The 12213-nt window shown below is 38.4% G+C and overlaps 1 protein-coding gene across 1 annotated transcript in view; it reads left to right on the forward strand.

Moving 5' to 3' along the window:
- The window catches only part of Lrrk2 (leucine rich repeat kinase 2), a 139552-nt gene that overhangs the window by 89471 nt on the left and 37868 nt on the right, over positions 1–12213 (forward strand). Inside the window, exons 36-39 of the mRNA XM_036207870.1 lie at positions 741–887; positions 6057–6248; positions 7208–7354; positions 10729–10829. Coding sequence (XP_036063763.1) covers positions 741–887; positions 6057–6248; positions 7208–7354; positions 10729–10829 — 587 coding nt within the window. The remainder of the gene's footprint in view (positions 1–740; positions 888–6056; positions 6249–7207; positions 7355–10728; positions 10830–12213) is intronic.

Genomic DNA, 12213 nt, shown 5'->3' on the forward strand with positions numbered 1-12213 from the left:
TTATCTGGAGTCAGAGAACAGAAAAGCCACTAGGTTATAAATAGAGGCCAGACAGTGGTGGCACACACACCTTTTAATCCTATTACTTGGGAGGCAGAGATCCATCTGGATCTCTGTGAGTTCAAGGCCACACTGAGAAGTGAGGCAGGCATGGTGGTATACACCTTCAACCTCAGCTCTTGAGATCTCATGTCTTTGCTTGGGAAGGATATACATCTTTAATCCCAGGAAGTGATGGCAGGAAGCAGAAAGGTATATAAGGCATGAAGACCAGGAACTAGAGGTTTTTTAAACAGTTCAACTGAGATAGATCCTCAGGGGTGAGGACTCAGAGGATTTCAGTCTGAGGATTTGTGGAAAAAGAATTGGCTGAGGAGTTGGCAAGGTAAGGTTGGCTGTGGCTTGTTCTGTTTCTCTGGTCTTTCAGCATTCACCCCAATATCTGGCTCCAGGTTTTTTTTTTATTAATAAGACCTTTTTAAGATTCATCTTATACTCCTTATCATGAGCTTACACTGTGTATTAAGTAGTATATAAAGCATTAACTTATGTGATTGAAATATTAAAGAAAATTTAATATTCATTTGGAGAAGGACTCATAATTAAATCAATCAATGCTCATTTCAAAACAAATATGTTTTACTATTACTTAAAGTATGACTGGCAATTATTCCCATTTAGGTAATGAAGTAGTTAATAACTAATGGATGCATATGAATCTTTATGCATTAAAATTTCAGAGAGAGCATTACGCCCAAACAGAATGTATTGGCGACAGGGCATCTACTTGAATTGGTCCCCAGAAGCATATTGTCTGGTAGGATCCGAAGTATTAGACAATCGTCCAGAGAGCTTCTTGAAAATTACAGTTCCATCTTGTAGAAAAGGTGAGGAAATTAACTTGGAAACATGCATGTACCTGTAAACTAATCTAACTTTAAAGATACAATGGTTTTTTTTTTTTTTTTTTTTTTGTTGTTTTTTTTTTTTTTCTGGACCCACAAACATGGTGGTCAGCTGTTGTCTCAGCTACTTTCCTGTTGCTCTTGTCAAGCATTGTGACAGTTGTAAGACTAGGGAGCACTTTGGTTTTCTGTTTTATTTTGGATATTTTTAAGTGTTTACGTTAAATGTGTGTGTGTGTGTGTGTGTGTGTGTGTGTGTGTGTGTGTGTGTGTGTGTGTGTGTGTGTGTGTGTGTGTGAGAGAGAGAGAGAGAGAGAGAGAGACAGAGAGACAGAGAGACAGAGACAGAGAGAGAGAGACAGAGAGACAGAGACACAGAGAGAGACAGAGACACAGAGAGGAGAGACAAGGTCTTATCCTGGCTGGTCCAGAACTTGCCTGGCTAAATTTTTAGTTTATGTGTATGGGTGTTTTGCATGCATGTATGGCTGTGTACTACTTGCAAGCCTGGTGCCTGCAGAGGTTGGAAGGGGGCATTGGGTCTCCTGGGAGTGGAATTACAGATGGTTGTGAGATGGGAATGGAATCTGGGTCCTCTGGAAGAGCAGTCAGTGCTCCTTGTGTGAAAAACAATGGGTTTCACAGTGATGTTTTCATACATGGATCTTTATCCTCCCTACCATCCTCTTCTGCCCTCTGCTGCCCATCATTGCTGACTTCCCCAAGTGGTTCCCCCATGATTTCATACTACATCTATGCGATTGTGTGTCTATGTTGTATATATGTATGTATGTATGTATATATGTATGGGTCCATCTGTCCATCCATCTATGCATCTAGGTTCTGTATATGAGAGAAATTATGGTTTTTGTTGTTTTACCCCCACAATGTTGCTCACTCTGGTTTCTTCTTCCCTCCCTTTGAACCTCTTCTCTCCCTGTCTCCATTTGCATCCAGGTATGTATTTCTCCATAAAGGTTATTTGTATCTAAATCTAAGTCATGCATATGAAAGAAAACTAACAGTATCTCTCTTTCTAAATCTAGTTCATTTGACTTAGCATAAGTTCTTTTAGCATAACTCATCTCCAGTTCTGTTTTCTGGCAAATGAGATAATTTTATTTTTCTTATGGCTGAATAAAACTCTAATATGTGTATGTATACATATATGTATATATATTAAGAGTATCTGTCACCTATTCTCTATTCATTCATCTGATAATGGACATTTAGGCTGGCTCCATATCTTAGCTATTGTGTACAGTGCAGCAGTAAAGGTGATATGAGATGTGTTGATGACAGGCTCAGAAGCCTTCAGGCATTTATACAGCTGCTGTGTGACAGTTCTATTTTTAATGTTTTGGGGGGAGCCTCCATACTGATTTCCAAAGTGGCTGCACAAGTTTGCATTCTCAACAGCAAGGAATGAGGGTTCCTCTATCCCCACACCTTATCAGCAGTCTTTTGTCATTTGTTTTCTTGATGTTAGTCATTTTGACTGGGATATGATGAAGTCCCAAAGGATATTTAATTAGCATTTCTTTGATAGCCAAGGATGTTGAATAGGTTTTCAAACCATTATTGGCCATTACTATTTATTCTTTTGAGAACTGTGTATTCCATTTATTAACCCATGTATTGAATGGATGTTTTTTTATTTTTTATTTTTCTATTTTTTATTTTTTGTGATTAGTAGGCTGTCTTTTTACCTTTGCTGATTATCTTCTTCGAGATGTAAGAGCTTTAAAATTTCATACAGCCCTACTTGTTGATTCTTGGTATTATTTTCTGTGCTATTAGCATCCTTTTCAGGAAGTCCTTTCGCATGCTTGTATCTTGAGGTGTTTTCCTCTGGCAGTTTTAGGGTTTAAGATCTTACATTAGGGTCTTTGATCCATTTCAAATTTAATTTTGTACAGGGAACAAATTAATTTTTTCTAGTTCTGTAAAGAATCGAGAATTTTAATATTGACTACAGTGCCTTAGTAGATTGCTTTGAGTAACAGTAGCTTTTATAATATTAACATTAATGAGCATGGGAGGTATTTGCATCTTCTAATGTCTTCCTCAGTTGGAAGGTAGCATACAGAGTCATGGCTTTCATTTGACATTTGAATGTACATGAATATGTACTCATACTTGGTCATCTATACTGCCCTGCCTTGTTCCCTTCCCTTCTAGCTGGTCACTTCCTCTTCTTTTTAAATTTCTTTCCATATGTTTTAAAGATTTTATTATGAAAGTCTTTTATTTCCTTGGCTAATTTTATTCCTAGGCACGTTTTTCATTTTGGAAGCAATTGTAAATTGGATTTCCCCCTAAATTCTTTCTTAGCAAGTTTATTATTCATGTACCATGTCTATTGGTTTGTGTATGTTAAGTTTGAAGTATGTGTGCTCTATGGCATTTATTGAACTGTGTGTAATAAACCACTCTTGAATCCCTGAAACAAAGCCAATTTAGTTACAGGGCATGATCTTTATAATGTGTCTTGAATTTAGCTTGCAAGCATTTGACTGAGTATTTTTGCAACTATATTCATGAAGGAAATTGGTCTATAGTTTCCTTTCTTCCTTCCTTCCTTCCTTCCTTCCTTCCTTCCTTCCTTCCTTCCTTTCTTTTTTTCTCTCTCTTCAAGATTCTCATGTAGCCTAGGCTGACTTCAAAGCTCCTATATAACTGAGAATGGTGGCCTTGAACTTATCGGTTTTCTGTGTCCACCTCCTGATTGCTGGAACTATAAGCATGTATTGCCCCCTCCTGGTTTATACAGTGTTAGTGGACACCAGCACCTCATGTCATACATGCAAGGCAAGCAATCTATCATCTGGGCTACATCCCAGCCCCCTGGTTTTCCTTTTTGGTTGTTTTTAGTATCAGGGCAGAACTGGCTTTGATAAGAGTTTTGTAGTGTTAATTCCCTATCTATTTAATGGAACAGTGTGTTTTGTGATATTTTGTTTGTGTTCTGGCAAATAAAGCTTGCCTGGAGATCAGACAGCAGAGCTAGCCACTAGTTGACCATAGAGGCCAGGCAGTGGCGGTATACACCTTTAGTTCCAGCACATGGGAGGAAGAAGCCAAGAAGATCAGGAGTTCAAAGCCACTCTGGGCTATACAAGATTGAACCAGTCTAAAAGAGAAACAGAGCTGGGCAGTGATGGCACATGCCTGTAATCCCAGGATTTGGGAGGTGGAGACAGGAATACAAGGTGGATGGAGACAGGATCTCAGTCCCTATTTGGTCTGAAGATTCGTAGAGATAAGAAGTCTCTAGTGTAGTGGCTGCTACTCTGCTTCTCTGATCTTTCAGCTTTAACCCTGATATCCGATTCTGGGTTTTTATTTAATAAGACAATTAGGATCATGCTTCAACAGTGTGAGGAGCATAGACATTAGCTTGTGTTAAAGGTTTGGTAGGATTGCACAGTGAATCTGTCTGGCCATTAGCTTTTCTTCATGGAGATACTTTTTATTATTGTGTCTGTCTTGTTGCTTACACATCTGTGTGAGCTATGAACTATCCCTCTTGACTTAAATTTTGATAGATTGTGGAACCCACACATTTGTTTTCATTTCTTTGTTTGTTTGTTTGGAGAGAGAGAGTATGTTTTCACAAGAAATTATTCTCTTATTTCACATTTGTTAAAAATTGTTTTGTGATCTTTAATGTGATTTATTTTAGAGAAAGTTCTTTTTTTTTTTTTTTTCTGAGACACGATTTCTCTGTGTAGCTTTGGTGCCTGTCCTGGAACTCGCTCTGTAGACCAGGCTGGCCTCAAACTCATAGAGATCTGCCTGCCTCTGCCTCCTGAGTACTGGGATTCAAGGTGTGCGCCACCACCACCTGGCGTTAGATGAAGTTCTTACAGTGGAGAAGAGGAGAATCTAGCTCCCATCTGTTGGATGGAATATCTTCAGATGTCTACTCAGTCCGTTATTCTGTGATGTACTTTAACTTTGTTGTCTTCTTTTCCCTTTCTAGTTTGGGGGAACTATCTAAAGATCAAAGTGGAATGATGAAGCTACCCACTAACTATTGTATCAGGACCCATGTGACCTTTGTGACTGTTAAGGTTCGTTTTGTGAAATTAGGAGCCTCAGTCTTAGGTGCAGGTATATTTATAATTGTTAGATATTCTTAGTGAATTGGTCCCTTTACAAGTATATAGTCACTTTGACATCTTCTGACTATCTTTTGTTGGATATCTAATTTATTAGATATCAGAACTGACCAGCTTGGATTTGGCTTCCACCTATTTTGATTATTTGACTCTGTCTGTGTGTATGTTTGCCAAGGAGATCTGTTTCTTAGAGATGGCTGATGCTAGGATCTTAGTTTTTAAGCCAGCCAGTTTGTTTGCATTTTTCTTGGTTATTTGGGGCCCTTTATACTTAAAGTTTACATTGAGAGAGCTTTGCTAATTCCGACGTGTTTGTCTGCTGCTGTTCCAGTTGGATGGTTTTTCTTCTTCCTTCCCTTCTCTACTGTTGGTGTTAGGGTTTTGTGTTGACTGACAGGGCATGGCGGATTCTTCCCTATCTCTCCTTTGTTTGTTCCTCTCAGGAAGTGTCTTTGCTGTGCTCTTGTGATGGAAGCTGTCTGTCTGTCTGTCTCTTTTGTTTTTTGCACATAGTATTGCTACAGGTTTTCTACTACAGTGCTGGCTTGGTGGTCATAAAATGCCTTAGTTTTGTTTATCTTCATGAGTTCTTATGCCTCAGTCAATTTTAAATAATAGCTTTGATGACTGCAACAATGTGCATTCATGGGTATTTACATTTAGAGGCTGAATTGTGTTATTATGTGCTTTCCAGGTTTTATGGTTGCTATGAGAGTCCCAATGTTATTCTAATGTTTTTGACTTGAATGTAGGTTGGAATTTTTCCTTTATAGATTTTGGTATTGTTTCTTAGCTTTTTATTTTTGAGATCCTGACTGTAATATATTCCAAAGAAGGTCTTCTCTGATCTATTTAGGTCTAAATATTGAGGTCTGTTGAGGCCTCGGTGTTTTCATGTTCACGTCTTCCTATAGACCTGGGGGACTTTATACTATGACTGCATTGACTCTATGCTCTAAAACATTAGTTTTTGCTCACTCACTGATGGCAAGAATTACCCATGAATTCTTCATTTTGAATTATGTAGGTTGTATTCTTTTGGGCCAAGTTGTGGATCACATTGACTCGCTCATGGAAGAATGGTTTCCTGGGTTGCTGGAGATCGACATTTGTGGGGAAGGAGAAACTCTTTTGAAGAAATGGGCATTGTACAGTTTTAATGATGGTGAAGAACATCAGAAGATCTTACTTGATGATTTAATGAAGAAGGCAGAAGAGGGTAGGTGTTGACCCAATTTACAAATGATTTTAAGGTGCCCTCACTATTTCAAATGACTTCAATATATAAAAATTATTCTCCTCCGTACTGTGTTGAATGATACCACATTCTATTCCAGTGACAGTTCAGAAAACTAAAGTTCACTTAGTGTCAATAATGGCTTGTATTATGTCTCCTCACAATGCTGATTTCCTGTTTAAATACAGGACACTTATTATCATGACTATATTGGTTATTTTTCCTTTATAGTAACAAAATACCTTGACTAGGCAAATTATAGAAGAGTCTGTTTTGGGCTTCAGTTTCCAGAGAGTCAGGGTCCATAATGGTGCAGACAACAGATAGCAGTCATAGCAGCTAAAGCTGGAAGCTGGGAGCTCACATCTCAAGTCACAAATAGGAAGCAGAGAGAGAACTCACTGGGCAAATGCATATGGCTTTTGAAAAGTCAAATCCTGTTCTCCAGGACACACTCCCTTCAGTAATGTCACATTTCTAATCCCCTCCTACTGGGAGCTAAATATTCAAATGCCTGAGACCTCTGGGGGACATCTCATCCAAACCACCATGATAATTTCATCTTTGAGGTGGAGATATTAAAGGAAACCCGTGTGTGACAGAACTGTTAAGAAGATGGAAACACAACATTGCAGGTAGCAGCAATCATTGCTATGCATCTCCATCATAGATGTGACAGAAATGGGGACTAAGAGTTTCCTAGTTAGAGGCCATCTGGTTTAAGTCAGATGGGAATTCTACAATATAGTGAGTGATCCGAGGAGTATGTGTTTAAAATTTTAAATGCCTTGATATTTATATTTTAGGTGTTTATCAGATTTTTTTTTCTAGAAAAATCTAATACTGGCAGGAAAAATCTAAAGATGTGTTTTCTGTAAGCTAGGACCACAGATTTTTGTATACCCTTACATTTTAAAAATAATCTTTTACATACTTCTTAGGAGACCTGCTAATAAATCCAGATCAACCAAGGCTCACTGTTCCAATATCTCAGATTGCTCCTGACTTGATTTTGGCTGACCTGCCTAGAAATATTATGTTGAACAATGATGAGTTGGAATTTGAGGAAGCACCTGAGTTTCTCTTAGGTAACTATCTCTGTTATATTTGAAATAACAACAAAAGAGAGGAGGATGCAGTTTTCTCCTCTTGATTTAGAAAATAATCAGCTAATTATAATGATATCTTTATAAATCTCTGCTGGTTTTATATATTTGATAGAATAAATGTTCACTTGGAATGACATGCTTTATAATTGTGTCACGTTGCAGATCTGGAGTTTGCTTTGTGTACATGCTTGTAGAGTAGGTGATGAGGCTAGGCCTAGCATGTAGCACAGGTATTTATGGACCCTGTTCTTGAGCTTCCTCTGCTCATGAACACTGAGGTGGCAGAAGGGGGCTCTTCAGTTGAAATAGCCATTACTCACCCCAAGAAGGGTGAGCAGAGGAAGAACACTTCTGCACAGTCACTGAAGTGAAGCTCATAGGGCAGTATGGAACCTTTACCTATAGTCATAAAATTTAGGGATTAAAAATCAGGAGCATTAAACTGGTAATATACACAACTTCTGGTATATTGTTGTTTTTGAGGGTATGTGCTGAACAGTTCCTGGGTATTGACTGAGCCCATGAATTCAATCAAAGGCTTTCAACAGGGCCTAATGAGAATCATCAAATTCACATAGCATCTTTAGGTGCTTTACCTAAATATTTTTGTTGCTGTTATACTACTGTGTATGCATCCCGAGGCTTAAAAGATATTTTGGACTATGCTTTATAAAGTTAAGAAGTTGATAAAGTTTACAACTTGCAACTGCTTCCTGAAAGAAATGGTTGGCACATGATGTGTGATAGTGTTCTCCAGAGTGGTTCCTCCAGCTTAAGAGTTGACATTCTTGTAATGTGTTTGGCGCATGGAAGAACTCAGCACTCTAGTCATCTCTTTTCAAAGATGTGTTAAGTTTTACCTCTAAATCAACAAGTGAAAGGGGCATATATTAATAGAATAAGCACACCCTGTTATGTGTATACATTGTGGAATCTAAGCTATTTGCAATATATATGGTTTTCCATGATAATCTTTTTTGGTGTTTTGAGAATGCTTAAAACTTGGCCTGTTAGCAATTTTCTAGATGCAGTATGATGCTGCTAAGAGTAGGGTGACATTCTCAAGTTCAAAAATCTCTCTGGAAGTCATTGGAAAAACAAGACATTGAGTGGATTTAACCTAAATATTCCAAGCTAACTGGATTATGCTTGATGAGGTGTCTGCTATTATTTTTTGTGAATAAACCTAGTATTAATTTAGCTACTATTAAGAAATACCTAGGATCTGTTAAGATATAATAGTATTACCTAGTAGGAGGGAAATAAAATAGGATATATTCCTATGACCTGATATTTGTATTTCCAAAATCTGGGATATGATATAAAATGCCAAACAAATCCTTTAACCCCCCGCCCCTTTTTTTGTTCAGAGTGATGGGAAGTTTAGAATGAATGTCAATGCCTTAGAACTACATCAGTGAATATACTTATAATATCGAGTTAACTCAGATTGCCAAATTGCCAGTTGCTGAGTATAGGCAAGTAGCAGGCACAATATGCCCTTTCTCCGAACGGTCTCAAGTTGCCAGACAGAGCTGACCACAATATTCATTCTAATCACATTCTAATCATTTCCAATCAGTGGACAGGTTTGATCAGTTTATTAGGAATGCTCCCAAAGGCTACTTTAAAGCACTGGTGTTTATATCTCATTAGATAGAAAACATTTCTGTGGCTCCTGTCCCTTCGCGTGCTTAAAAGCTTGTACACTCTGTGTGTCTTTATAGAAAGCTGACTAAATCAAATCTTCTCAATGATTGCCATTGTCATTTGGGGATCATTTGAAATCTAACTTGTCTTGTAGGCTGTTTATCAGAATCCCTTGTTCCTACCATGTGATGACTGTTTTATCTGTTTCCTATCCCATCTATGACAATTATAACAGCTCTCAAAGTTGCTAAGCCCCAGGAGATTGGGTTGAGCACCATATTTTCTAAACAACATCTATTTCTAAAACTTTTTTTTTTTTTTTTTTTACAGTTAAAGAGTCCTCCCATATTGACACTAGAATAATTTGGACAGAACTGTTAGTCCCCACCCCAAGGATTCTCTTTGTTTGCTTATTTTAGGACATGAGTGAATTTGAGGTTTCTCTTAATCTTTTCCTTTCCAGGGAGTGGCTTAACTGTTACACAGTGATTGTTTGATAAACACCATTACCAAAAGAAACTTGGGGGAAAGAGTTTATTCCAGTTTAGAGCATACAGTCCCTTATGAAGGGAGGTCAGAGCAGGAACTCAAGCCAACAACTTGGAGGCCTGAACTGAAGCAGAAACCATGGAGGAGTGCTGCTTACTGGCTTGCTTACCATGGCTTGCTCAGCCTGCTCGCTAATACAACTGAGGGCCACCTGCCCAGATACAGCACCGCCCACAGTGGACTGGGCACAGACCTTCCTACATTCCAATCTGATGGAGACATTTTCTCAGTTGAGGTTCCCTCTTCCTAGATGGCACCAGCTCCTGTCAAATTGACATAAAAAGCCAGTCAGAAGAGCAAGTATGAGATAGACCTTACTATGTATAGATAAACTTATTTTGTAAAGATGGTTTTGATATACTTCTATAGACTTTTGTGGGTTAGAAGAGTTGGGCACATTTCATCTTCAAAAGATTATTCTTCTGGAAAACCAGCATAAATTGGTCCTTCAGTGGTCTGATTTGATGGACAACTAGAGGAGAGCCCTTGCTTTCAATTATCTTTCCTTCCTAGGTATCAGAAACACACAATAGCAGTCCTCAGCATTATATTTTTGTTGGTCACTCAAAGAGTGTGACAGTTTATACTTCACGTTGACTCTACGATAATGACTCTCAAATAGGAAAGGACTTTACAAAATCAAAACTCTCCACACCCACCTAAAATATTGACATAGCTTCCATGCATGTGTTTCTTCTCTCTTCCCTGTAGAGTTTTATTTTAAACATCAGAATGATGTTAAAAACATCTCATTTTATTTTTATCAGATGTACAGAAAGTGGACTAAATAGGAGTTGGAGGCAAAAAAAAAAAAAAATAACAGCATGGTTTGTTTTCAGTGGGACGTGTTTGAGATTTGGAAAAGTGTATAGGATCGCATTTAGATGGTGGCTTGTGGCTGTTTGTGAAAGTGTGCAAACTATATCTGCATATAAAGAGACAAAGTTGGAGGAGTAGATCATGTACAGATGGGAGCTATGGGGGCCAGATTCATGAGTGAATTTGACTGTGGCTTTACTGACTAGAAGGGAAGGGAAGCATTCCAAGAGGTTGATTCTGTAAACAAGGGATCAGATTTTTCTGAATATACAACAGATACAATTATGGTTTCTCTTCTTGAGAAGATTCAATTCTTCCTATTTTCTTCTCGAAAGGTGATGGAAGTTTTGGATCAGTTTATCGGGCTGCCTACGAAGGAGAGGAAGTGGCTGTGAAGATTTTTAATAAACATACATCACTTAGGCTGTTAAGACAAGTAAGAAACTCCATGATGTTATTATATTAAGTCATGATATTTTCTTTTTATTAGGAAATTTTTATTTCACATAAATCTGTCAAAATATAAAATAGGAATCCTCAAAAGTTTTAATTCTCACTTCTTTTTTCCCTTATGGAGCTAAAAACTTTTATTTTTGCTGCTAAATGACAAAGAAAAAAGTAATTTGAAAATTTCTCTAACTTTAGTACTTAAGTCTTAGGTAAAACCAGGGGGAGACTGACATTTCCTGTTTCTCTTGTTAGCCTTGGCATTTAGGATGTGCACCATGGGCCAGTCAGAGGACACTCACCAGTATTTCCTGGAATGTAGAATCCTGAGAACTATCAGGGATGTATTTTGTCACTTGTGCCCCACAATATTCAAACCCTCACCGGCTTCTGTTCGCTTCTGCACCTGAAGTCTAGCAAGTTCCTGATCTCATATTCTATTACCCGCCCCCCGCCCCCTTTTCCTGAGGCAAAGTTTCTCTGCATAGCCCTGGCTGTTCTGGAAGTTACTCTGTAGACCAACCAGGTTGTCCTAGAACTCACAGAGGTCTGCCTGCCTCTGCTTCCTGGGAGCTGGCATTAAACATGTGGGCCACCACTGCCTGGCCAGGCTGTATTTTCTACAGAGTATTTTTTTTTTTCATTTCCTGTACCACAGACACATTGACATGCTAGTGAACATAGACTATATCAGTTATTAAAGGACAATATCAGTGATTAAAGATAAGAAACAGCATACTTTGTGTTTTATAGGATTGTATGCTCAGGTCACCATTCTCTGATTGGGAGCCTTTACAGGCTGGGTACTGTTGATGTATGCTTTTCAAGTTTAGGTTCTATGGGCAGGCAGCACTCAGAGAACAGAGACTGTAGTGATTCTCACAGTCAGGATGGCTTTACTCAGGAGGTACTGGACTTCACCCTTCCTAGTTCACACTGCACTATTTTCTTAATTTGTTGAAGAGTTCTAGATACTTAGTTCTCTGCTCTGTGTCTCTCTTAACTCAGAAGCTTTCTACAGCCAGTTTCATCCAATAAACCCCTTTGCCTCCGGCCTTCGAAAATAAAATTACAGGGCCTTGCCACTGCATTGCTGATTTAGTCCAGTTGGTCTTTGTAATTCGCTTAACTGGTTTCATTTTCTCAAGATGGCCTTTCTTAGTGTGATGAACTAGTTCTAGCCTGGGCAGTTACATTCTGCAGACACAGGGAAATTAGACACATGAAGTCTTATGTCTCAAAAGAGCCAACAAAAACCCTCCTACGTAATAGCCCAGTAAATAAACATTGACAGCTCTGGGTCTTAACTAAGTCACTGTCCTTTTCTTGTCAAACACTTTTGTCTGGGTAATGGTGTGTGCACGTTGGTGGAG

The sequence above is a fragment of the Onychomys torridus genome, chromosome 16, assembly GCF_903995425.1.
Source record: "Onychomys torridus chromosome 16, mOncTor1.1, whole genome shotgun sequence".
NCBI lineage: Eukaryota > Metazoa > Chordata > Mammalia > Rodentia > Cricetidae > Onychomys > Onychomys torridus.